General features: G+C 48.6%; 1 protein-coding gene across 2 annotated transcripts in view; it reads right to left on the reverse strand.

The window, feature by feature from the left end:
• uroc1 (urocanate hydratase 1) overlaps window positions 1-27694 on the reverse strand; it is an 80919-nt gene that overhangs the window by 26979 nt on the left and 26246 nt on the right. For both annotated transcript variants that reach the window (XM_072581763.1, XM_072581762.1), the window contains exons 8-12: window positions 24667-24810; window positions 15995-16083; window positions 6258-6320; window positions 3015-3194; window positions 2609-2706 (exon numbers count right to left, since the gene is read on the reverse strand). In XM_072581763.1, the coding sequence (XP_072437864.1) occupies window positions 2609-2706; window positions 3015-3194; window positions 6258-6320; window positions 15995-16083; window positions 24667-24810 (574 nt within the window). The remainder of the gene's footprint in view (window positions 1-2608; window positions 2707-3014; window positions 3195-6257; window positions 6321-15994; window positions 16084-24666; window positions 24811-27694) is intronic.

The following is a 27694-nucleotide window of genomic DNA, read 5'->3' on the forward strand; positions in this document are numbered from 1 at the left end:
AAGTAGGCTCAACACAGGAACAACACATGGTTAGATACAGATTAAAGCTCCCTCTACACTGTCCCCATCAAACACTCCAGGACAGGGAAAGCACGGGGTTAGATACAGAGTAAAGCTCCCTCTGCACTGTCCCCCATCAAACACTGCCAGGACAGGGACAGCACGGGGTTAGATACAGAGTAAAGATCCTACACTGTGCCCCATCAAACACTCCCAGGGACAGGGACAGCACAGTGTTAGATACAGAGTAGAGCTCCCTCTATGCTGTCCCCCATCAAACACTCCCAGGACAAGGACAGCATGGGGTTAGATACAGAGTAAAGCTCTCTCTACACTGTCCCCCATCAAACACTTCCAGGACAGGGACAGCACGGGGTTAGATACAGAGTAAAGCTCTCTCTACACAATCAAAGATTTCAGGTAACCAGATGTTTCTTATGGACTAGACAGAACTAGTGGATTGACGGAAGTAGGAATGGATTCTAGAGGAGGAGCTGTTTGATAAATCAACCTTAAAGTGTCTGCTGTGACATGGACACGTGTATTACATTTCCCACAAGACACAACAGAATTAGATGTCTTTAAATCAAACTAGGGAGCTTTGCCATTTGCAAATTGGTGACAGATGACACTCTCATAGTTGACCGTAAGGTTTGGGGCTGGGTGTGGGTGAGCAGTGAATAGGTCATTTTGGGGGTGGACTGAAATACTGTCTTCCTCAATCTTTGACCTCCCAAGCAAATCCCTGTAAGCTGTCTGCAGCAGCTGGGTTTGTTAGATTAATGGAAACAACTCAAATCATTCACTGTTGAGGACAGATACAGTCAGAAGTCACTGGTGAAGGGCTCATGCCTGAAATATTGATTCTCCTGCTCCTCGGATGCTGCCTGATCTGCTGTGCTTTTCCAGCAGCACACTCGCAACTCTGATCCCCAGCATCTGCAAACCTCACTTTCTTGTAGACATACTCAGAAGTCACACAACAGCAGGTTATAGTCCAACAAGTTTATTTGAAATCACAAGCTTTCGGAGCACTGCCCCTTTGTTAAGTGAAGTCCTCTTGTGTCTGGAGGACAGACAAGTACCAGACAGATATCAACAAAAGGGGATACATTTATATAGAGCCTTTTAAAAAACACCAGGACTTCTTAAAGCACCAGTTAAATTTAGCTTGAAGTTGCATGGTAAAAAGTAAGGACGATGGTTTAATAGAGTGAGGCAGAGAGTGTGTGGGTGAGCAAACTACAGTAAATACACCCAGGTGATCATATCAGATTCTTGCAGTCAAAGCAGTGGGACCAGAACTCTTCAATTTAAAGTAAATGAAAAAGAAATCTAAAACAGGCACAGAAAGAATTTTTTTATCAAAGAGTGGTGAAGGCTTGGAATAATCTGTCAGACACAGCCAGTCAGTTCCAGTCAATCACTGGGTTTTAGGATATTGCTGGATGCCGGGTTGTGTGAGGGAGGATTTGAAAAGACTGAGCACTAATGGCCATTTCTCATCCTGGATTATTATCTGAATTTGTGATGGGCACAGAGATTAAAACCAAATATTGTGAGGTGAGGCCCAATTATCTCCTGGACGACACATTCCCAAAGTTCTCTGATGAGAGGTCACGAATTGGAGCATTTACTGTTTTCTCTCTATCACAGACTCTGCCAGACCTCATAGTCACAGGTCATTCAGCATAGAACCAGGCCCTTCAGCCCACCATGCCTATACCGACCAACAAACACCAAACCACACTACTCCCATTAGCCAGCACTTGCTCCATAGCCTACTGTGCCCTGCCATTGTAAATGCTCATCCAGATGCTCCTTAAATGCTGTGGGAGTACCTGCCCCCACCACCCTCTCAGGCAGCACGGTCCATATTTCTACCACCCTCTGGATAAAAAATCTTTCCTCAGGTTTCCTCTAAACCACTTGTTCCTCACCTTTAACGTATCCCCTCAGGTTTTAGATAAATCTGCCGTGGGGAAAAGATTCTCACAATCTACTCTGTCTGTGCCTCTCATAATTGTATAAACCTCAGTCAGCTCCCCCTCAGCCTCCTCTGCTCCAGGGAAAACAATCCCAGCCCACCCTGTAACTGAGAACTTCCATCCCAGGCAACATCCTGGTGAATCTCCAGTGTAATTGTGTCTTTCTGATCGTGTGGGGACCAGAACTGCACACAGTATTCCATCTGTATCCTCACTAATGTTTTATAAAGTTGTAACAAAACTTCCTCGTTCCTATATTCCCTGTCCCGGCTACTGAAGGCAATTATCCCGTATGCATCTCCCTGTGCTGACATCTTCAGGGATCTATGGACTTGTACACCAAGCTGCCCCTGTTCCTCAGTACTCCCTAGGGATTTACTATTGTGTAAATCCTTCCATTATTAAACCTCACAAATTGCATCCCCTCACACTTATTGGGATTAAATTCCATCTGCCATTGCTCTGCCCAATTTACCAGCTGATCAACATCAGACTGTAGCCTGAGACCATCCTACTCACTTTTCAACATCACTTACTGATTATTGTAGAACCTGCTGAGTTTCTCCTGCGTTCTCGGTTTCTGTCCCAAAAAAGCTGACCCCTGTTTACACTTCACTCACCTGCTCTCTTGGCTTCCAGTAGGAAAGCATTCCCGTAATCCCAGAAAAACATCCCCTTCTCCGACAGTTTGTTGATGGCAGTCACTTGTCGCCGTAGACTTTAATGAAGGAAAGAAGCGGATTTAGAATCGAAATATTCCACAAACATGGCAAATCCACCACCACCACCAACAGCCGCCTCACTCCGATCAGTCACCTTCATCAACAGAAGAGGAAATAACATCTGGAGAAAAGGCCATTTGACCCACAAAACCACTGCTGGAAATGACCCCAATTACACTCTCCCCCCCATCACTGACTCTACCCACCCATATACTCCCCTCTGGGAGGTGGCTCTTACTGTTGGGAACCTTTCTCCTTGGGGATAGGATGTATTCCATGCTGATTCCCCTTCACACTGCCTTACCTTTCCTGGACAAGACTGCGGAATGTTTTCGGGTCAGTGTGCATCATCTGATTGGCTGCCTCGAAGGTGAGCTGTGCGGGGTAGTAACCTCCACTGAACGGGTTGTGGCAGGACGTCTGATCTGAGCCCAGATCCACCAGGAGCTCTCCGGTCTGCTCACACTCCTGCACCAGCCGCTCCCTGTCAGCACAATGGCATTTCAAAAATCTCCTTTATTCATAAAAATCTTTACATCCAAACATACTCACTAAAGCAGTTCAGTTCTTGACAGTAGCATACCCCTTGTATAGGATGTTGGTGAGGCCACACTTGGAGGATTGTGTTCAGTTTTGGTCACCTTGCTATAGGAAGGATGTTATTAAACTGGAAAGAGAGTGCAGGAGAAATTTACAAGGATGTTGCCAGGACTCAATGATCTGAGTGATAGGGAGAGGTTGGACACTTTATTATTAGAGTGACTGAGGGGTATAGATGTGTATAAGAAGATGAGAAGCATGGATAGGGTGAATGCACTCAGTTTTTTTTCCCAGGGTTGGGGAATTATGGATGAGAGGGTACCAGTTTAAGGTCAGGGGGAAAGAATAAAAGGGGAGCTGAGGGGAAACGTTTTGACACAGAGGGTGGGACGGATATGGAATGAGCTGCCAGCGGAAGGTGTTGAGGCGGGTACATTAGCAACATTTAAAAGGCATTTGGACAAATACAGAGGAACCTCGATTATCCATCTTTTGATTAACCAAACTTCGGATCATCCAAAAAAGATCAGAAGATCTCAATGCGTGGCCAACTATGTTATCTGGCATCAATGATCTGGAATTTGATTAACCGAACGCAATCCTGCCTGCCTGAGTCCTTCGGATAATCAAGGTTTCTCTGTACATTGATAGGAAAGGATTAGAATGATATGGGCCAAGTGCAGGTAAATGGGGTTAGCGTGGGTGGGCATTTTAGTCAGCATGGACCAGGTTGGGCCAAAGGGCCTGTCTCTGTGCTGTCAGACTCTATGACTCTATGTGTAGAAACAAACAGACATTGGAATTTGACTTTATCTAACAAATAAACCAAAGGCAGACACTCCATATATCGGACAACCAGTGGCTCATTGATTAGCACTGCTGCCTCACAGCACCAGGGACCATGGTTCGATTGTTTTTGTGGAGTTTGCACATTCTCTCCATGTCTGCACGTGTTTCCTCCGGGTGCTCCGATTTCCTCCCACAGTCCAAGGATGTGCAGGTTAGGGTGGATTGGCCAGGCTAAATTGCCCACAGTGTCCAGGGATGTGTAGGTTAGGTGGGTTAACCATGGAGATTGTAGGGTTACAGGTGTATGATAGGGGGTGGGTTGCTCTTCAGAGGGTTAGTGTGGACTTGAAGGACTGAATGGCTTGCTTCCACACTGTAGGGAGTCTGTGATTGCTGTAGGGATACACTGAGGTTACAGGACAGTGACATGCCATTCAATCCATGTGTCTGTACTGGACTTTACCCTCCCCAGCAGATGGGCAAACACACTTATCAACAACCCCTCTCCCCTCCTCTCATCTCTCTTCATCACGCTCCTGTACATATTCTCAGTCTCCAATCCAATTTTCAATGTTGTCCCAGTTTCAGGCCCAGCCTTGGGAATGAATCCCACAGCTTTGTCACTCTCTGTGAGAGGGCGATTCTCCAGTTTCTCAGATTGAAATCCCAGATATTGAATCCTGTGGCATTGGCCCCCAAGTCCCGCCTTTGTTAATGACCCCATAACAATTGGACACATCTGCTTGGATCTACTCTGACCCTTCACTTCCCTCTGTTTAAAGAACGTTGTCTGATTATCCCTTGATTGTAATGTTCTAATAAGAACCGACCGAGAATAGGAAGTGCCTTAGATGAGAAGGGTGAGGAAGAGGGACAGAAAGGTTTAGGGAGAGCATTCCAGAGCTTGGGATTGGTGTAATTGAAGGCCGAGGTGGCAATGGTGGAGTGATTAGCATTGAGAAAGTCTAAAACATCAGAATAGGGAGGGGTGTAGGGGCTGGAGGGGGTTACAGAGATAGGGAGGAGTGTAGGGGCTGGATGGAGTTATAGAACTAGGGAGGGGGTGTAGGGTATGGGGAGGAGTGTGACAGTGGCGGGGTGTGAGTCAGTGCATGTAGAGGTGAATAGGGAATGATGTCGACTGGGAAGGATGATGGAGCGTGATGAAGAGAGTTGAGGGGGTTGTTGATAAGTGTGTTTTCCCATCTGCTGGGGGGGGAGGTAAATTCCAGTACAGACGTATGGATTGAATGGCATGTAATGGAGTAGTCCAGTCCAGTCCAGAGGTAACAATGAAAGCTGAGATTTCTGTAGCTCAGACCAGGGTAGGGTCGGGTGATAATACAGTGCATGGTCTCTTTGATTGCACGTATCTGAGATGGAACTGTTGGGGGATTGTAAGCACTCAGACCATCTCCTGAAAGCTGGCAGCGAGAGGGGATGGAGTCAGTGGCTCAGAGTCAGTTCCTGTGGCTCTGTGTCTGCAAATTCCAGCATTCTGTCAATGTGTAACTCCTAACTCCTAACAGCAACAAAGACTTGCATTTATGTAGCAACTTTCACCACCTCAGGATATCCCGAAGAATAACTAATGAACTCGGTCTGAAATGTGATCACTGTTGGAATGTAAGAAAACGTGTTAACCAATTTGTGCACAGTGAGATCCCAAAAGCTCTGACATAGCTCTCTGCGAGAGAGGCACCATTGAAACACTAGTTGTTGTTGTGAGATTCAGCAGCAGATGTGAAGACAGTTAAAACGGCACATTTAGATTAGATCCCTTACAGTGTAGAAACAGGCCCTTCGGCCCAACAAGTCCACACCGACCCGCCACCCATTCCCCTACATTTACCCCTTCACCTAACACTACGGGCAATTTAGCACGGCCAATTCACCTGACCTACACATTTTTGGATTGTAGGAGGAAACCGGAGCAAACCTACGCAGACACGGGGAAAATGTGCAAATCCACACAGAGAGTCACCTGAGGTGGGAATTGAACCCGGGTCTCTGGCGCTGTGAGGCAGCAGTGCTAACCACTGTGCCACCGTGCCGCCCAGTGAGCTCCCTGGTTCTAGAGACCAAGTAGAACAGCAAAGAGGTTAGACTGAACTGTTCTGAGTCAATGTAATACAGGAAGCAAACAGTATAAATGGCAACCCATGGATCAAAGACCCGAAAATTTCCTCATCTTTGGAATCTAATTCCTAGCACCTACCAGAGGTCCACCACATTACCATGGTAACCAAGGCTCAGGGCTGTCTTCTTCTGTCGAGCCTCCCTGAAATTCAGAAAAAGAACAAACGTTGAGTTTGTCAGGTTCAAACGTTTACATTTTGGATGAATCTACCAATCTGATGGGATTGGCTAAAATATCATTCCCAGAGGTGGGGAGAGCAATTCATTGTAGTATGTTGTGAATCTCAGCAGGCACTGTCCCTTTAAGAGCGCTTTATACAACACGTGTCTTTATAAGTACAAGCTGTCAGTGAGTCAGTCTGGTCAGTTCGTACAAACCAGTTCAGTCAGTTCACTATTTACATTGAGTCATAGAGTCCTACAGCACGGACTTTGGCCCCAACTGGTCCATGCCAGCCAAAATGTCCATCCACGCAAACCCCATTTCCCTGCATTTGGTCCGTATCCTTTTAAACATTTCCTTTCCATGTATTTGTCCAAGTGTCTTCTGCCGATGCAATAAGAAGCAAAGTAACTAAAATGTATGTGAGAGACTGAAATCGCACATCAATGCACATGTTCATAAACATCAGTCAGTGCAGCAGATACATGGGAACACCATCCCCTGCAGGTTCCCCTCCAAGCCACTTACCATCCTGACTTGGAAATATATCACCATTCCTTCCATGTCATGCAGTCATAGAGATGTACATCACGGAAACAGACCCTTTGGTCCAACCCATCCATGCTGACCAGATATCCTAACCTAATCTAACCGCATTTGCCAGCACCCGACCCATATCCCTCCAAACCCTTCCTATTCATATACCCATCCAGATGCCTTTAAAATGCTGTAATTGTACCAGTCTCCACCACATCCTCTAGCAGCTCATTCCAGACACGTACCACTCTCTGTGTGAAAATTTGCCCCTTAGTTTTCTTTTATACCTTTCCCCTCTCACCCTAAACCTATGCCCTCTAGTTCTGGACTCCCCACCCCAGGGAAAAGACCTTGTCTGTTTATCCTATCCATGCCCCTCATGATTTTATAAACCTCTATAAGGTCACCCCTCAGCCTCCGATGCTCCAGGGAAATCCCTATAGCTCAAATCCTCCAACCTTGGCAACATCCTTGTAAATCTTTTCTGAACCTTTTCAAGTTTCACAACTGATAGGAAGGAGGCCAGAATTGCACACAATATTCCAACAGTGGCCTAACCAATGTCCTGTACAGCCGCAACATGACCTCCAAGTCCTATACTCAATGTACTAACCAATAAAGGAAAGCATACCAAACACCTTCTTCACTATCCCAATGATCTGCGACTCCACTTTCGAGGAACTATAAACCTCGCTAGGTCAAAATCCTGGAAATCCCTCCCTACAGGCGTTGCAATATACAAATATATGACAGTTCCTGATTATTTGCTGTACCTGCAGAGTAACCTCATGTGACTGCCATGGGACACCCAGAACCCCCTCAGAGCTCTGCATCCTCTCCCCATTTCGGTAACATGCTTTCTCTTTATTCTTTTTGCCAAGTGGACAATAGCTTTCCCATTGGACACCATTTTCCAGACCTTTGTCCACTCAGCTTAACTTATCTCTATCCCTTTGTGGCTCTGTAAGTCCCCCTGCGGGAGGTTAGACGGATAACCGGTGAGGCTGTGGAGGAATTTAAACACAAGGAGAAGATTTTTTAAATTGTGCTTTATTGGACAGGGAGCTGATGAAGGTCAGTGAGCACAGGAGCTCATTGCTGAACTGGACTTTATGTGAATTCGGACACAGGCAGCTGGAAACTGGAGCAAAGGCCACAATCAGATCTTGAGATTAGATTAGATTCCCTACAGAATGGAAACAGGCCCTTCGGCCCAACAAGTCCACACCGACCTCCGAAGAGCAACCCAGACCTATTCCCCTACATTTACCCCTGATTAATGTACCTAACACTACAGGCAATTTAGCATGGCCAATTCACCTAACCTGCACATCTTTGGACTGTGGGAGGAAACCGGAGCACCCGGAGGAAACCCACACAGACACGGGGAGAAGGTGCAAACTCCACACAGACAGTTGCCCAAGGTGGGAATTGAACCCAGGTCCCTGGCGCTGTGAGGCAGCAGAGCTAACAATGGAAAAAAAGAGAGAGAGAGAGAGAGAGAGGAAGGAAGATGGAGGATAGTGATAGGGGCTGAAATTAGTTTCCATTGAAAGTCATCCACCCAGTTTATATGACAGCCAATGACCTTCCCAGTGAACATTCTGACAGAGATAAATCTCACCCACTGCGGCCAGACCTGACTTAGGAAGGGGTGAGGTTGCAGGGACACAAGTGAATCAACCAGAGAAGGAGAAAAGGAAACAAGGAGACCGAGAGGGAGAAGGAGAGAAAGAGATAGAGAGAAAAGAGAAGTAATTGAGAAAGGCAGTGAGATAGACGAGAGACAAAGTTCATGTTATTTCTGACCCAGCTTGAATTGGATTCGCGAAGCCTCTCTCTGTGGACTCCACCTTGTGTGACTGGAAATAATTAACGCAAAAGGAACTTATAGGATTCTTTTCACAACTGGCATGCAACAGCAAGTTGATGTTTCACAAAAACATTCCATCTGTCTAATCCACTTTTCCTTCACATCTAACATTAAAGGAATGTTTCCGTCCGCTGCATCTATTCCAGATGTACTGTCGGCACCGGGCACTCCCTCGCTCAGTGCCTACAGTCCCTTTAGCCCAGTTGCAAAAATCTGAAGCCACTTATTATCAGGGCCCGTTGTAGGAGAGTGTGGGCTGCACGCCATCCCACTGGGGCCTGAGAGACCTACCAGCTTCCAATCTCTGCTTTAGATTCCTGGTTCACAGGGTCCATTGTTTCTGGGGACAGTGGGATCCAAACAATATCTGACAGGTTGCATCTGAACCAGAACGGGGCCAGAGATCCCCCGGGAAGGTGTGAGAGGATGGTTGGGGGGGGTAGGAGGTGGTGTTTGGTGGTTTCAGGGGTGGGGCGGTGGTTAAACTGATTTGGCAGGGGAGTGGAATACAGAGTGAAGGTACAGTCCAGGGTGATGCACACACACACAATCTGCAAAAGAACCAAGTCAGTCTGGGAGACAGTGAGAATAAAGACAACTTATGGCACAAAGAGAGAGTGGCAAGGCTGGGTGATATATATTTTAATTCCAAGTTTTGCGAGTAACGCAAGTGAGTTGAGGGTTGATTATCCCACGGGGATGTGCAACTCAATATTCCAGGGTTTGAGATACATGGGGAAGGGGTTTGAGGGTTTCAGGGCCGGGGAGGGGAGTGTAAAAGAGGAGATGGTGCCACAATATTCATCAAAGAATCAATTTCTGCAGGAAGGAGTCTTGTGGATCAGACTAAACCCCCTTCAAGATCAGTGTGGTGCTGGAAAAGCACAGCAGGTCAGGCAGCATCCGAGGAGCAGGAGAATCGACGTTTCGGGCAAAAGCCTTTCATCAGAATTCCTGATGAAGGGCTTTTGCCCGAAACGTCGATTTTCCTGCTCCTCGGATGCTGCCTGACCTGCTGTGCTTTTCCAGCACCACTCTAATCTTGACTCTGATTTCCAGCATCTGCAGTACCCACTTTCACCTAAACTCCTTTCAAACCTATCGAGGAGATAGATTCGACCCTAACAAGTGTAAATTGATTGTTACACTACTCGGCTTTAAACAAAACACATTTTATTCTTACCCTATAGTTAATGTACAAACAAAAGAAAGAAGAATTGGTATAATCTTTAACCCTGTTGGAAAACTTAACAGAATCGTAGATTATTTAACAACTAAACTGCAAGTGTTCTGATATAGTAATAGCCCACAAACATACCCTTGGCAAAGACAAATACAGTAAAATAGATTGAATCACATACGGTTCTGGCAGCAGGAAACGAGCCCCAGCTTTTAGCCGTAACAGAGAGGGAGAGACAGAGATGGCTTCCACCCCCAGCTTCAAAACCCCAACAACTATTGAAAGCTAAACTAAAGCCTTGGCTCTGTGGAATCCTGACTCTACCCAGTCAGGCTGCTTCTATTCTTTCAACCTTTAAAAAAAAACCAAGGCCTCACAAGCTGTTTACTTTTTTGGCTTTCAATGGACAGTTTTTCACCTGTGGCCCAAAATCTCTCCAAACTAAAACAGGACAAAATATATATCTCGAAGCAACAGGAGAAAATGAGGACTGCAGATGCTGGAAGTCAGAGTCAAGAGAGTGGCACTGGAAAGACACAGCAGGTCAGGCAGCATCCGAGGAGCAGGAGAATCAATGTTTCTGGCATTCGCCCTTCATCAGGAATCCTCAGGCAAATCTCAGAGAAGCGTAAAAATGACAGGGTAATAATAGGACATGCTTCACCTTCCCCAATGTTAACTGGGCAGACAAAGAATGAAACAGGGATAGAGGGGCAGAATTCTGAAAATGTGTCCAGAGGGCTGTTTTCCAGCTAGCACATTAAAAAGTACCATGAGGGGGGGACTGGGAGACTGGACCTTATTTTAGTGAAGGAAGGAAGCTGGGCAAGTGGTAGACGTGTCAGTGGGACAGAATTTCAGTATTAATGATCATAATCCAGCAAGATTTACAGCAGTTACAGAAAACCACAAAGATGGAGCAGACAAAAATGGTTCTGAATTGGGGAAAGGCTGATGTTAATATGATCAGATGGTGAAAATGGATTCAGGGTAATTACTTGCAAGAAACTCCACATCAAAACACTGGGAGATATTGGAAAGGGAGATAGTGAGAGTACATGGCCAACATGTTCCTGTAAAGGTGAAGGGTGGGACCAACAAGTCCAGAGACCCCTGGGTGTAAAAGGATGGCCAGGATTGGAGAAGGAAGAAGAGGGAAGCTTGTGGTAAATACTGAGCACTCAATGGAGTAGGAGCCGTGGAGGAGTATCAGAAGTGCATGGGGTTACTTAAAATAGAAACCGGGTGAGCAAAGTCAGGACATGAAAAGATATTGGTCAAATCGAAATGGGTTTTATCAGCATAAAGGGGCAAAAGGATCATCAGGAAAAGAGTAGAGCCCATTAGAGACCAATGTGGAGAAGTCAGAGGATCTTAATTAGCCTTTAAATCATTGAAGGCCTGGGTGGGGGCAGCTCCAACAACACTCAAGAAGCTCGACACCATCCAGGACAAAGCCGCCCACTTGATTGGCACCACATCCACAAACATCCACTCCCTCCACCACTGACACTCAGTAGCAGCAGTGTATACTATCTACAAGATGCACTGCAGAAATTCACCAAAGATCCTCAGATAGTACCTTCCAAACCCACGATCACTTCCATTTAAGAAGGACAAGGGCAGCAGATACATGGGAACACCACCCTCTGCAAGTTCCCCTCCAAGCCCCTCATCATCCTGACTTCGAAATATATCGCCGTTCCTTCAGTGTCACTGGGTCAAAATCCTGGAATTCCCTCCCTCAGGGCATTGTGGGTCTACCCACAGCACATGGACTGCAGTGAGTCAAGAAGGCAGCTCACCCCCACCTTCTCAAGGGACAGTCAATAAATACTGGACCAATCAGTGATACCCATGAATGAATAAGAAATGACAGTAGAAGGTGTGGTGTTCCTACAAGTTGGTGTTCAAAGGCACCTCACTGTGTTTTATAGAACTGTTGTCTCAAGATCACAGGGGATGTTCACTGATTTCTACAACCAGTTACTTTGAGTCATAGTTAGGACTAGAACCTGGTTTGGGATCCTGCTTTCCCCTATCCACACCCATCTTTCATCAATAGCACCAAACCTCCCCTACACACAATCCAGTACCATTCTGCTAAATCAAATTGATACACTTAATGGTAAGGTTCTAGAGAGTGTTGCTGAACAAAGAGACCTTGGAGTGCAGGTTCATAGCTCCTTGAAAGTGGAGTCACAGGTAGGTAGGATAGTAAGAAGGCGTTTGGTATGCTTACAGGATTTGGGAAGTCATATTGTGGCTGTACAGGACATTGGTTAGGCCACTGTTAGAATATTGTGTGCAATTCTGGTCTCCATCCTATTGGAAAGATGTTGTGAAACTTGAAAGGGCTCAGAAAAGATTTACAAGGATATTGCCAGGGTTGGAGTGTTTGAGCTACAGAGGGAGGTTGAACAGGCTAGGGCTGTTTTCCCTGGAATGTTGGAGGCTGAGGGGCGATCTTATAGAGGTTTATAAAATCATGAGGGGCATGGATAGGATAAATAGACAAAGTCTTTTCCCTGGGGTGGGAGAGTCCAGAACTAGAGGGTATAGGTTTAGGGTGACAGGGGAAAGATATAAAAGAGGCCTAAGGGGCAACATTTTCACGCAGAGGGTGGTACGTGTATGGAATGAGCTGCCAGAGGATGTGGTGGAGGCTGGTACAATTGCAACATTTAAGAGGCATTTGGATGGGTATATAAATAGGAAGGGTTTGGAGGGATATGGGTCGGGTGCTGGCAGGTGGGACTAGATTGGGTTGGGGTATCTGGTTGGCATGGACGGGTTGGACCGAAGGGTCTGTTTCCATGCTGTACATCTCTATGACTCTATAACTGATGTCACTGGACCTGAAGCGTTAACTCTGATTTCTCTGCACAGATGCTGCCAGACCTGCTGAGCTTTTCCAGCAAATTCTGTTATTTTTTCAGATTTCTAGCATCTGTGTTCTTTTGGTTTTGATTAACTGACGTGCATTGATCTCAACACATTGAGGAAGAGGATGGTGGGCAAGGGATTGGGAATGTAGGAGGAATTGGAAGACAAAAGTAACAAATTGGAAGTAACCTGCAGAAAATGTTCTCATTGCCGTGTAATTTCATATTAAGTCAAATATAATTAATTTCCAAAACTGAAAATGGAAAGGACAAAAGTTGATCCAAATAAACTAAGATTAATTGCTTGTTGATTGTATTATGGGCTAAAGTTAGGTACAAGGCATTAAGGTGTGGGTTCAGCTGTGATCCCCCTGAATCCCCGGAACCTTCTCCCAACCAGAAAAGATGCAAAACCTGCTGGTACCCCACACCCCCCGCACCTCCATTCAGGGCCCCAAACACTCCTTCCAGGGGAGACAGAGGTTCCCCTGCCTCTCCTCCAACCGAGTTTACTGCATCAGGTGCTCCCAATGTGGTCTTCTCTACATCGGGGAGACCGAACGTAAACTTAGGGAACGGTTCACCGAGCATCTCAGCCGGGCCCACAGGGGCCGACCAGACCTCCCAGTCACCGCCCATTTCAATTCCCCTTCCCACTCCCTCTCCGTCAGGACCATCCTCGGCCTCCTCCATCGCCACAACGAACCAAGTTCCAAGTTGGAGGAACAACACCTCACCTTCCACCTGGGCAGCCTCCAGCCCAGAGGACTCAGCACTGAGTTCTCCAATTTCAAATAACCTCCCTTCCCCATCCCCTGACTCCCTTACCAGCCCCTCCCTTCTACTGCTCCCTGCCACTAATCGGATTCATTCCTCCCTTGACTAACCAGGTCGCACCCTCTACCTGTCTTCACCAATCCCCACCTAACCACCCTGCCCCCGCTACCCCCTTTATCTGCAGCTCCCTCCCCTCCACACCCATCCCCAGTTCTGAAGAAGGGTTCCAACCGAAACATTGACTGCTCCCCCTCCTGATGCTGCCTGGCCTGCTGTGTTCTTCCAGCCTCTTACCATGATCTAATCAAATGACAATGTGCTGTTGGGATTGTGCTTTAACATATGTTTCAAAATCCTTAAATTGTGCCATTTATAAATAGTTGCATTTATTCTATTTTATCAAATAGTCTGTATAATTAACCCCTGTTTATTGTTAAAACCATGTCTGCCATATTGCAAGGTTCTGTTTCACTTCATTAAAACAAAAAACAACGAAGTCAGGTTTCAGTCTGTGGTCTGACATCAGCTGGGATCATGGCATGGTGAAAATTAATAATGAAAGGAGAAAGACAGACAGAACCTTTCTTTCAGCACAAGGGAAGATTTAAAGTGTTGAATTGTTTTCTGTGCATGTCCTTGGATTGAGAGTCAGAGATAGTCTGGAGAAGATTCACTCAGCTGATATGGAGGGACTGTCTCTTGAGGAGATGTTGAGCAGGTTGGGCCTGTACTCATTGGAGTTGAGAAGAACAAGACTTGACCTTATTGAAGTATACTGGATTAGTGGTGCTGGAAGAGCACAGCAGTTCAGGCAGCATCCAACGAGCAGCGAAATTGACGTTTCGGTATTCCTGATGAAGGGCTTTTGCCCGAAACGTCGATTTCGCTGCTCGTTGGATGCTGCCTGAACTGCTGTGCTCTTCCAGCACCACTAATCCAGTATTTGGTTTTCAGCATCTGCAGTCATTGTTTTTACCTTATTGAAGTATACATCAGTTTCAGGGGCTTGATGGGAGAGATGCAGAAAGGTTCTTTCCATTTGTGACAAACAGCATCATCTCAGAGTAAAGGGTTGCACATTGAAGACAGCAATGAGGAGGAATTTCTTCTCTCAGAGAGGATTGAATCTGTGAAATTATTTACTACAGAGAGCTGTCGGGGCTGGGTCAATCCGTCTGTTCAAGGCTGAGACAGACAGATTTTTAATCAGCAAGGGAACCGAAGGTTATAGGGGAGAGGCAGGAAAGTAGAGTTGAGGATTACAAGATCAGCCACGACCTCATTGAATGGTGGAGTAAACTCGATGGGCTGAATGGTCTACTTCTGCTCCTACCACCTATGGTTTTATAGTTGGAACAAGCGGTGACCAGGGAACATGAAAGGGCTGAAAGCTGAAGGAAGGGTTGAATTTAAGCTTGATGGAAATGGGTACTGCAGATGCTGGAGATTAGAGTCAAGATTACAGTGGTGCTGGAAGAGCTTCCTGATGAAGGGCTTTTGCCCAAAATGTCAGTTTTCCTGCTCCTGAGATGCTGCCTAACCTGCTGTGCTTTTCCAGCACTACTCTAATCTTGAATTTAAACTTGGTCAGATTGCTCCCAATGAGAAACTGATAGTCATGGAGCTGAGTGGCTCATTAACATGAGGCCAGCCAGTTACCAGTTTAAAAGAGGCTCTTCTATTGGCTGCTCCAAACCCCACTTTCAGCGTTAACTCCTTTTTTATGGAAATGTGGGCCACACAACACATGAGCCCCTTCCCCAGCCTTAGCTACCATTTTATAATCCACTGGGACCTCTCTGACAATCTTCATTGGCAAAGGGGAATTGACCATCCTACAGCGAGCAACACAGAGAGAACACCAGCTCTATGCTGCACAAACCCGAATCCAACCAATCAGGAGGCTGCAGTCCACAAGGTGAAGGAGGAGGTCAGAGGTATGAGGGGAAACTGGGATTGGGAATATAGGGGGAGGGACGGTTGGGATAGGTGGGTTTTGGGATATGTGGGAGAATGCATTTAGGATTATGGATTAAGAATGAGTTTGGGAATTTTTAATTTCACATTCACTTGTTGCACCTGGATGTCACTGGCTGGCCCAGCATTTATTGCCCGTCCCTAGTTGCCCCTTGAGAAGATGGAGTGAGCTGCCTTCTTGAACAATGCCCTTCGGGAGGGAATTCCAGGATTTTGACCCAGTGACACTGGGGGAGGTTGGGATTAAGGGATATGGGGAAAGCATGGGATTGCAAATATGGGGGAGGATGAGATTGGGAATATGGGGGAGGGTGTGTGTCAGGGATATGAGGAAAGGTGTGATGGGGGTATGTGGGAGAGGGTGGGATTGGGGGATATGGTGAGGCAGTGGAACAGGAGGGTACTGAGAGAAGGAATGTGGTACCTGATTTGAGTAATGCACTGGTCCAGGCTATCGCTGATCTGCATGAGCCAGCCTTGCTGATGTCGTTTCGTCAGCGCTGCTTCATCAACCTGAAAGTGAAAGGTTAAAGGTTAGGGGGTATCAATTTGTCAGATTGTCTTCAGTCAATTAAATCGAATTACTGGGACCTTGTGGATCGCGACTGAAGGGGAGAATTTTTGTGTTGGTTTTTCTGAATCTCCTGACCAGGTCAATGAGGATTTTCACTGAACCATGCTGTTGAGGTTTGTGTTTTATAACAGGAGCAGACACTAAATTCAGATGCTGGAAATCTGAACTAAACCCAGAAGGGATTCTGAGAAACTTCAGCAGGTCTGGCAGTGTCTAAGGAGGGAGAAATGACTAACATTTCAGCTCAACGACCTTCAGTCAGGATTGGGAACTAGCGGTGAGGTAATGGGGTTTAAACAAGTGGAGGCAGGGGAAGGGTAGCAGAAAAGATAAATGTGAAGGGAAGGTCAGAGAGAGGGCAAGAGAAAGTGAAGAAATTGGAGGAGTATGGCGTACTCAATCAAAACTCCATAAAGCACCTCTGCTTTGATACTTTGCATTTCTCTGGACCTACATTGTGTTCAACAATTTCACATCATTATCAGCAGAGACAGAGTGGGCCGAATGGTCTTTTTCTGTGTTATAGTCCTCCTGTGTTTCTGTGAGCCTCTGCCTCAGTTTTCCTGGACAGCCGCCGATCAGAATCATTCTCTATGTTTATGGCTATTCATTGGGATGTAGGGGCTATCAGGACAAGGCGGTCATAAGAATAATCCACTCAAAATGTTAAAGATTCCTCCTCACACTGGGAATGGGCGGAATGTGAACTCACGCCCTCAGGGAATGCTCCATGTGAATCACAGAATTGTTCCAGTGCTGAGTTAGGCCATTCAGCCCATTGTTCAGGAACTGGTTTTCCCATTCACTCCTACATCTCAACCGCTTTCTCCCTGCACAACCTCCCTTTTCAATGAACAATCCCAATTCCTACCGGAAGACGCCAGTGTGAACTCACCGCCACCTCACTCTCAGGCAACGTAGTCTGGATCCTTACAACTCGCCACTTCAAAAACATTCACAAGTTGGTTATGGCACCAAAGGAGGCCATTCAGCCCATCTGATTGGTGTGTTCACTGCCATGTGGACACATTGGTGTGTTCACTGCTCTGTTGACATGTATGTATGCGTTAGTGTGCTTTATGAGGATTCCTTTCATTGGAATCACTTGATTATAAACACTTCAACTAGATCATCCCTAAACACTGTGCTGGGGAACACAAGCATCTTCTTTGTCAACTGTCCTTGTAAATTAACCCTTTTAACCTCTGCATCACTCTGGGGAATCTGCCGTGCTCCCTCTCTGGGTTAGTACCTTTCCTGAGGTGTGGGGAACAGAACTGAACCCAATTCCTTCCAATGGACACTGAACCAGTCAATTGGGCTGACTCCACAGAGCACAAGTCTTCAGTCCTATTGCCAGAATGTTGCCAGGGCCCATTGCTTTTACAGTATCCAGTGCCTGCAGCTATTTCATGATATTATATGGACTGAATCGAATTGACTGAAGCCTGGTCTGTGTGATGCTGAGATTATCGTGGGTATCATAGACTGCAGTAAATACTGATCTTGCCAGTCACTCGAACATCCCAGGAACAGAAAATGTTCGAACCAATAATCTCAGCAGGTTCCCGAGAGGACTGATCGTGTTTTTGGCTTCTTCAGGGTAAAGGTGTTTGGCTCCAGGCAGGAAATGATTTGGCCAAGTTTGAGAAAATCCCTCTGCAACTGAAGCAGAGCAATGTTGTCTTTTTGGGTGGGAAGATAAGGATCATTGAGCCATGTCTGGCAGTAAGACACAAGATGCCCATTCACTGGCATTTCTCAATATTGCTCTGATATTATTTTGACATTACACCAACATTACTCCGATACTTCTCCATATTAGTCCAGCATTACTCTGCCATTACTCCACATTATTCTGACATTACTCCCACATTACTCCCACATGATTCCCACATGACTCCAACATTACTCTAATATTACTCTGAGATTACTCCATGCCAGTACATTTCAGCAGTTGAGTGCTGGAAAGCTGGGGATTCCTATCTCTCCTATTAATGCTGCTTTCACCGTGTGGAGAAAACTGGCTGGACTAGAAGGGTCATGTTTGCCACGATTCATCTCACATTCCGACAGCAAAACAAAAGCAACTTGCGTTTCCAATCCACACGTTGCCAAGGAGAAGTAACATTTTCTCGAGCCTTCACTGACTGGATCGTTCTGTCTGCTCCAATCTGCCAACACTAACCAAACCTCAGCCGCTGGGCATGCTGCGAGCTAAAGGGTTCCATGCTTAGCCTGGAGCATCCATTGTCAACTCCGTGAGGAGGTGGTCTTGCAGCAAGTGCTGTCTATTTGCTGTGTTCCCTTTTCCCCTCAGTGGAGAGTACAGTTGGTCTTGCTGAAGGAATCAGTGTGTATGTTGTTGATTTTCAGGCGAGCTGGGACAGTACAGGGAACACACTTGTACAGTCTTGCCCCGCTATTCTTTCAGGAGTGAATGGGCATCTTGTGTCTTACTGCCAGACATGGCTCAATGATCCTTATCTTCCCACCCAAAAAGACAACATTGCTCTGCTTCAGTTGCAGAGGGACATTCTCAAACTTGGCCAAATCATTTCCTGCCTGGAGCCAAACACCTTTACCCTGAAGAAGCCAAAAACACGATCAGTCCTCTCGGGAACCTGCTGAGATTATTGGTTCGAACATTTTCTATTCCTGGGATGTTCGAGTGACTGGCAAGATCAGTATTTACTGCAGTCTATGATACCCACGATAATCTCAGCATCACACAGACCAGGCTTCAGTCAATTCGATTCAGTCCATATAATATCATGAAATAGCTGCAGGCACTGGATACTGTAAAAGCAATGGGCCCTGGCAACATTCTGGCAATAGTACTGAAGACTTGTGCTCCAGAACTTGCTGCTCCCCTAGCCGAGCTGTTCCAGGACAGTTACAACACGAACATTTACCCAATAATGTGGAAAATTGGGAGATAGTGAGGACTGCAGATGCTGGAGAATCAGAGTTGATAGAGTGTAGTGCTGGAAAAGCACAGCCGGTCAGGCAGCATCTGAGGAGCAGGAGAGTCAATGTTTTGGACATAACCTTTCACCGGTCCTGAAGAAAGGTCCTGCCCGAAATGTTGACTTTCTCACTCCTCGGACACTGCCTGACCTGCTGTACTTCGTATGGGCCCCAAAGGGGGTGCAGTGGTAGTCTGGCGCACTGACCTCTACACCGCTGAAGCCAAACGCCAACTCGAGGACACCTCTTCCTACTGCCCCCCTCGACCATGACCCCACCCCCCATCACCAAACCATCATCTCCCAGACCATACAGAACCTCATCACCTCAGGAGATCTCCCACCCACAGCTTCCAACCTCATAGTCCGGGAACCCCGCACTGCCCGGTTCTACCTCCTTCCCAAGATCCACAAGCCTGACTACCCTGGCCGACCCATTGTCTCAGCATGCTCCTGCCCCACTGAACTCATCTCTACCTACCTCAACACTGTCCTATCCCCCCGAGTCCAGAAACTCCCCACATACGTTCGAGACACCACCCACACCCTCCACCTCCTCCAAGACTTCCGTTTCCCCAGCCCCCAACGCCTCATCTTCACCATGGATATCCAATCCCTCTACACCTCCATCCGCCATGACCAGGGCCTCCAAGCCCTCCGTTTTTTCCTCTCCAGACGTCCCCAACAGTACCCTTCCACTGACACTCTCATTCATTTGGCCGAACTGGTCCTCACCCTTAACAGTTTCACCTTTGAATCCTCCCACTTCCTCCAGACCAAAGGCGTAGCCATGGGCACACGTATGGGCCCCAGCTATGCCTGTCTCTTTGTTGGCAATGTAGAACAGTTGATCTTCCGTAATTACACCGGCACCACTCCCCACCTCTTCCTCCACTACATTGATGACTGCATTGGCGCCACCTCGTGCTCCCGCGAGGAGGTTGAGCAATTCATCAACTTCACCAACAAATTCCACCCTGACCTTAAATTTACCTGGACTATCTCTGACACCTCGCTCCCCTTCCTGGACCTCTCCATCTCCATTAGTGATGACCGACTTGACACTGACAATTTTTACAAACCCACCGACTCCCACAGCTACCTGGATTACACCTCTTCCCACCCTATCTCTTGCAAAAATGCCATCCCGTATTCCTAATTTCTCCGCCTCCACCGTATCTGCTCCCAGGAGGACCAATTCCACCACAGAACACACCAGATGGCCTCCTTCTTTAGAGACCGCAATTTCCCTTCCCACATGGTTAAAGATGCCCTCCAACGCATCTCATCCACGTCCCGCACCTCCGCCCTCAGACCCCACCCCTCCAACCGTAACAAGGACAGAACGCCCCTGGTGCTCACCTTCCACCCTACCAACCTTCGCATAAACCAAATCATCCGCCGACATTTCCGCCACCTCCAAAAAGACCCCACCACCAGGGATATATTTCCCTCCCCACCCCTTTCCGCCTTCCGCAAAGACTGTTCCCTCCGCGACTACCTGGTCAGGTCCACACCCCCCTACGACCCACCCTCCCATTCTGGCACTTTCCTCTGCCACCACAGGAACTGTAAAACCTGTGCCCACACCTCCTCCCTCACCTCTATCCAAGGCCCTAAAGGAGCCTTCCACATCCATCAAAGTTTCACCTGCACATCCACTAATATCATTTATTGTATCCGTTGCTCCCGATGTGGTCTCCTCTACATTGGGGAGACTGGGCGCCTCTTAGCAGAGCGTTTTAGGGAACATCTCCGAGACACCCGCACCAATCAACCAAACCACCCTGTGGCCCAACATTTCAACTCCCCCTCCCACTCTGCCGAGGACATGGAGGTCCTGGGCCTCCTTCACCGTCGCTCCCTCACCACCAGACGCCTGGAGGAAGAACGCCTCATCTTCCGCCTCGGAACACTTCAACCCCAGGGTATCAATGTGGACTTCAACAACTTCCTCATTTCCCCTTCCCCCACCTCATCCTAGTTTCAAACTTCCAGCTCAGCACTGTCTCCTTGACTTGTCCGGACTTGTCCGACCTGCCTATCTCCTTTTCCACCTATCCACTCCACCCTCCCCTCCCTGACCTATCACCTTCATCTTCTCCCCCACTCACCCATTGTACTCTATGCTACTCTCTCCCCAACCCCACCCTCCTCTAGCTTATCTCTCCACGCTTCTGGCTCACTGCCTTTATTCCTGATGAAGGGCTTTTGCCCGAAACGTCGATTTTGCTGCTCGTTGGATGCTGCCTGAACTGCTGTGCTCTTCCAGCACCACTAATCCAGTATTTGCTTTCCAGCATCTGCAGTCATTGTTTTTACCCCAGCTATGCCTGCCTCTTCGTAGGATATGTGGAACAGTCCATCTTCCGCAGCTACACTGGCCACACCCCCCACCTTTTCCTCCGCTACATCGATGACTGTATCGGCGCTGCCTCGTGCTCCCACGAGGAGGTTGAACAGTTCATCCACTTTACCAACACCTTCCACCCCGACCTCAAATTCACCTGGACCATCTCAGACTCCTCCCTCCCCTTCCTTAGACCTTTCCATTTCTATCTCGGGCGACCGAATCAACACGGACATTTACTATAAACCGACCGACTCCCACAGCGACCTAGACTACACCTCCTCCCACCCTGCCCCCTGTAAAAACGCCATCCCATATTCCCAAATCCTTCGTCTCCGCCGCATCTGCTCCCAGGAGGACCAGTTCCAATACCGAACAACCCAGATGGCCTCCTTCTTCAAAGACCGCATTTTCCCCTCAGACGTGATTGACGATGCTCTCCACCACATCTCCTCCACTTCCCGCTCCTCCGCCCTTGAGCCCCGCCCCTCCAATCGCCACCAGGACAGAACCCCACTGGTCCTCACCTACCACCCCACCAACCTCCAGATACATCATATCATCCATCGTCATTTCCGCCACCTCCAAACAGACCCCACCACCAGGGATATACCTCCTTCCCCTCCCCTATCAGTGTTCCGAAAAGACCACTCCCTCCGTGACTCCCTCATCAGGTCCACACCCCCCACCAACCCAACCTCCACTCCCGGCACCTTCCCCTGCAACCGCAAGAAATGCAAAACTTGCGCCCACACCTCCCCCCTTACTTCCCTCCAAGGCCCCAAGGGATCCTTCCATATCTGCCACAAATTCACCTGCACCTCCACACACACCATCTATTGCATCCGCTGCACCCGATGTGGCCTCCTCTATATTGGGGAGACAGGCCGCCTACTTGCGGAACGTTTCAGAGAACACCTCTGGGACACCCAGACCAACCAACCCAACCGCCCCGTGGCTCAACACTTCAACTCCCCCTCCCACTCCACCAAGGACATGCAGGCCCTTGGACTCCTCCATCGCCAGACCATAGCAACACGACGGTTGGAGGAAGAGCGCCTCATCTTCCGCCTAGGAATCCTCCAACCACAAGGGATGAACTCAGATTTCTCCAGTTTCCTCATTTCCCCTCCCCCCACCTTGTCTCAGTCAAATCCCTCGAACTCAGCACCGCCTTCCTAACCTGCAATCTTCTTCCTGACCTCTCCACCCCCACCCCACTCCGGCCTATCACCCTCACCTTGACCTCCTTCTACCTATCGCATTTCCAATGCCCCTCCCCCAAGTCCCTCCTCCCTACCTTTTATCTTAGCCTGCTGGGCACACTTTCCTCATTCCTGAAGAAGGGCTCATGCCCGAAACGTCGATTCTCCTGCTCCTTGGATGCTGCCTGACCTGCTGCGCTTTTCCAGCAACACATTTTCAGCTCGATCTGCAGCATCTGCAGTCCTCACTTCCTGCTGTACTTTTTCCAATGTGAAAAATTGCCCAGGTATGTCCTGTACACAAAACGCAGGACAAATCCAACCCGGCCAATTACTGCCCCATCAGTCTACTCTCGATCATCAGTAAAGTGACGGAAGGCAGCATTAATAGTGTTATCAAGCAGCACCCTCTCAGCAATAACCTGCTCAGTGATGCTCACTTTGGGTTCCCCCGGGGTCATTCAGCTCCTGACCTCATTATAACCTTGGTTTAAACATGGACAAAGGAGCTGAATTCCAGAGGGGAGGGGAGAGGGACAGCCCTTGACACCAAGGCTTCATTCGACTGAGTGTGGCATCAAGGAGGCCAGGCAAAACTGTAATCAATGGGTATTGGGGGGGGCGAACTCTCTGGTGGTTGAAGACATACCTGGCTTGGATGAAGATGGTTGTGGTTATTGGAGCTCAGTCATCTCAGCTCCAGGACATTTCTTCAGGCCTTCCACAGGGTAGTGTCCTAGGCCCAACCATCGTCATCAATGACCTTCCCTCCATCATATGGTCAGAAGCTGGGATGGTCACTGATGATTGCACAACATTCAGCACCATTCGCAACTCAGATACTGAAACAGGCTGTGTTCAAATGCAACAATGGATATGATCTGGGCTGATAACGTAAAATGCCAGGCAATGACAGTCTCCAAAGAGAGAGAATCTAACCATCGGCCCTTGACATGCAATGGCATTACCATCACAATCCCCCAATATCAGCATCCATTGACCAGAAACAGAATTGGACTAGCCACATAAACATAGCGGCTACAAGAGCAGGTCAGAGGCTGGGAATCCTGCGGTGATTAATTCACCCCCTGACTTGCCTGAAGTCCATCTACAAGGCACAGGTCAGGAGTGGGATGGAATCCTCCCCACTTGCCTGGATGGGGGCAGCTCCAACAACACTCAAGAAGCTCGACACCATCCAGGACAAAGCAGCCATTTGATTGCCCTTGTCCTTCTAGATGGAAGTAGTCGTGGGTTTGGAAGGTGCTGTCTGAGGTTCTTTGGTGAATTTCTGCAGTGAATCTTGTAGATAATACACACTGATGCTACTGAGCGTCAGTGGGGGAGGGAGTGGGTGTTTGTGGATGTGGGGCCGGGTGTCGAGCTTCTTGAGTGTTGTTGAAGCTGCCCCCTTCCAGGCGAGTGGGGAGTATTCCATCACACTCCTGACTTGTACCTTGTAGATGGTGGACACGATTTGGGGAGTCAGGAGGTGAGTTGCTCTCCAACTGTATTCCCAGCCTCTGACCCGCTCTTGTAGCCACTGTGTTTATGTGGTGAGTCCAGTTAAGTTTCTGGTTAATGGTAATCCCCAGGATGTTGATAGTGAGCAATCCAATGACAGTAACACCAACAATTGTCAAGGAATAAGATCACATTCTTTCTTGCTGGAGATGGTCATTGCCTGGCATTTGTGTGACGGGAATACAATTTGTCATTTCTCAACCTGAACCTAATGTTGTCCAGGCCTTGCTGTTTGTAAGGGTCTGGATCGCTTCAGTATCAGACAGAGCTGAACACTGTGCGATCATTAGCAACCAGCCTCATCCTGGATCCAAAATGGAGGGTCATTGAAGGGAGTTTAATGGAGACATGGACAGCGCAGCACCGCACAGGGGGAGTCCTCCCCTCCAGTCTATCCCACTCGGTTTTGTTGCGTTGATCTCAGAGCAGCTTCAACGCTATCTTGTCACGGTGAGTGGTGGAAGCTGGGCTCACCTCTGCTATCACTGCCACACAGCCGATGATCGCAGCTGCCTTTGCCTGGGCCCCACTCATCCCGCCAAGTCCGGAGGTCACAAACACTTTGCCACTGAGATCTTCCAGCCCCAGGTAACGTCGGCCCGCATTCACCACAGTCAGCTGCAAAACACAAACATACAGCGTCTCGAGATCATCAACACTCACTCAGGATCAGGATGGCAGCATGACTCGGAGCTTGTGCTGCAATGGTACTGTCATTGGGCTGGAAAACCACTGAGCCAAGATGATGTTCCGGTCAAATGGTTCAGGATGCCTCATCAAATCTACATTCAATACACCAGCGAGGGAGGGAGCACAGCACTGTCAGAGGGTCAGTGCTGAGGGAGTGCCACACTGTCGGAGGGTCAGTGCTGAGGGAGTGCCGCACTGTCGGAGGGTCAGTGCTGAGGGAGCGCCGCACTGTCAGAGGGTCAGTGCTGAGGGAGTGTCACACTGTTGGAGGGTCAGGGCTGAGGGAGTGCCCCACTGTTGGAGGGTCAGTGTTGAGGGAGTGGGCACTGTTGGAGGGTCAGTGCTGAGTGAGTGCCACACTGTCGGAGGGTCAGTATTGAGGGAGTGCCACACTGTCAGAGGGTCAGTGTTGAGGGAGTGCCTCTCTGTTGATGGGACAGTGCTGACGGAGTGCCACACTGTCGGAGGGTCAGTGCTGAGGGAGTGCCACACTGTCTGAGATTCAGTGCTGAGGGAGTGCCGCACTGTCGGAGGGTCAGTGCTGAGGAAGTGCCGCACTGTTGGAGGGTCAGTGCTGAGGGAGTGCCGCATTGTCGGAGGGTCAGTGCTGAGGGAGTGCCACACTGTCGGAGGGTCAGTGCTGAGGGAGTGCTGCACTGTCGGAGGGTCAGTGCTGAGGGAGTGCTGCACTGTCGGAGGGTCAGTGCTGAGGGAGTGCCGCACTGTCGGAGGGTCAGTACTGAGGGAGTGCTGCATTGTCAGAGGTTCAGTGCTGAGGGGGCGCTGCACTGTCGGAGGGTCAGTGTTAATGGAGTGCTGCACTGTCAGGGGGTCAGTGTTGAGGGGGGCGCCGCAATGTCGGAGATTCAGTGCTGAGGGAGTACCGCACTGTCGGAGGGTCAGTGCTGAGGGGGCGCCGCACTGTCGGAGGGTCAGTGCTGAGGGAGTACCGCACTGTCGGAGGGTCAGTGCTGAGGGGGCGCCGCACTGTCGGAGGGTCAGTGCTGAGGTAGTACCGCACTGTCGGAGGGTCAGTGCTGAGGGAGTACCGCACTGTCGGAGGGTCAGTGCTGAGAGGGCGCCGCACTGTCGGAGGGTCAGTGCTGAGGTAGTACCGCACTGTCGGAGGGTCAGTGCTGAGGGAGTGCCACACTGTCGGAGGGTCAGTGTTGAAGGAGTGCCGCTCTGTCGATGGGACAGTGCTGACGGAGTGCCGCACTGTCGGAGATTCAGTGCTGAGGGAGTGCCACACTGTCGGAGAGTCAGTACTGAGGGAGTGCTACACTGTCAGGGGGTCAGTACTGAGGGAGTTCTGCACTGTCGAAGGGTCAGTGCTGAGGGCTGTTGCAGTTTCAGAGGGTCACTGTGTTCCATTAGGCATTAACTGGAGGATCCAAGATGCGGAGCGCTTCATGGGTGACTGTTTTAGTGAGGTGGTCATACTGAAGATGCAGGCAGAGAGTAGCTGGGTGACCACCAGGAAAGGCAAATGGAGTAGGCAGAGAATCCCCTGTGGCCATTCCCCTCGAAAACAAGTATATTGTTTTGGATACTTTTGGAGGGGGGGATGATGTTCAGGGGAAAGCAGCAGTAGCCTGGCTCTGAGGCACAGCGGGGTAGGGTAAAGATAAACAGGACCCTTGTTATAGGAGACTCAACAGTTATGAGCACAGACAGGAATTTCTTTGGCTGCAAATGGGAATCCAGGATTGTGTGTTGTCTCCCAGGTCAAGTGCCAGAGACTTTTCCCCAGGGCAGGATTGACTGGTACGAGGGGTCATAGTTTGAAGATATTAGGAGGAAGGTATAGAGGAGATGTCAGAGGTAGGTTCTTTATGCAGAGAGTGGTGAATGCATGGAATGTGTTGCCAGCGGTGGTGGTGGAAGCAGAGTCATTGGGGAGATTTAAGTGACATGCACATGGATAGCAGTGAGTTGAGGGGTGCGTAGGTTAGGTTATTTTATTTTAGATTAGGAATAATCCACGGCACAAATTCATGGGCTGAAGGGCCTGTTCTGTGCTGTACTTTTCTATGTTCTATGTTCTAGGTGCTACGTTCCAGGATGTCTCAGAGCACCTGCAGAACGTTCTCCACAGGGAGGGTGAGCATCCAGAAGTCATTTTGTACCTTGGCGCAAATGACATAGGTAGAAGTAGGGATAAGGTCCTGAGAAGTGACTACAGAGAGCTTGGGAAAAAGTTAAAAACCAGGACCTCATTAGTGATAATCTCCAGATTACTTCCAGTGCCACGTGCTAGTGAGGGTACGGCAGATGAATGCATGGTGCAGGGGGCAGTGATTCAGGTTTTAAGATCATTGGGATCTTTTCTGGGGCAGAGGTGAAAGGTGAGCTGCTGTTCAAGATGGACGGGTTGTACCTGAACTGGAGGGAGGTCAGTATCTTAGGGACAAAGTTTGCTAGTGTTACAAGGAAGGGCTTAAACTAAATTGGCGGGGGCCGGGGTGTAGATCCTCAACTTGCCATTTCACAGCCCACTTCCCCAGCTGATTAAGGTCCTGCTGCAATTTCTGATAACCTTCCTCATTGTCCACGATACCTCCTAGTTTAGTGTCATCTGCAAACGTACCAATCATGCCTTGTACATTCTCATCCAAATCATTGATATCGATAACAAACAGCAATGGGCCCAGCACTGACCCCTGAGGCACTCCACTAATCACAGGCCTCCAGTCCGACAGGCTGTTACCTTCTGCTTCCTACCCTCGAGCCAATTGTGTATCCAATTTGCCAGCTCCCCCTGGATTCCATGTGATCTAACCTTCCAGAGCAGCCTACCATGTGGAACCTT

Source organism: Chiloscyllium punctatum, chromosome 12 (genome assembly GCF_047496795.1).
Source record: "Chiloscyllium punctatum isolate Juve2018m chromosome 12, sChiPun1.3, whole genome shotgun sequence".
NCBI classification, from domain to species: Eukaryota; Metazoa; Chordata; class Chondrichthyes; order Orectolobiformes; family Hemiscylliidae; genus Chiloscyllium; species Chiloscyllium punctatum.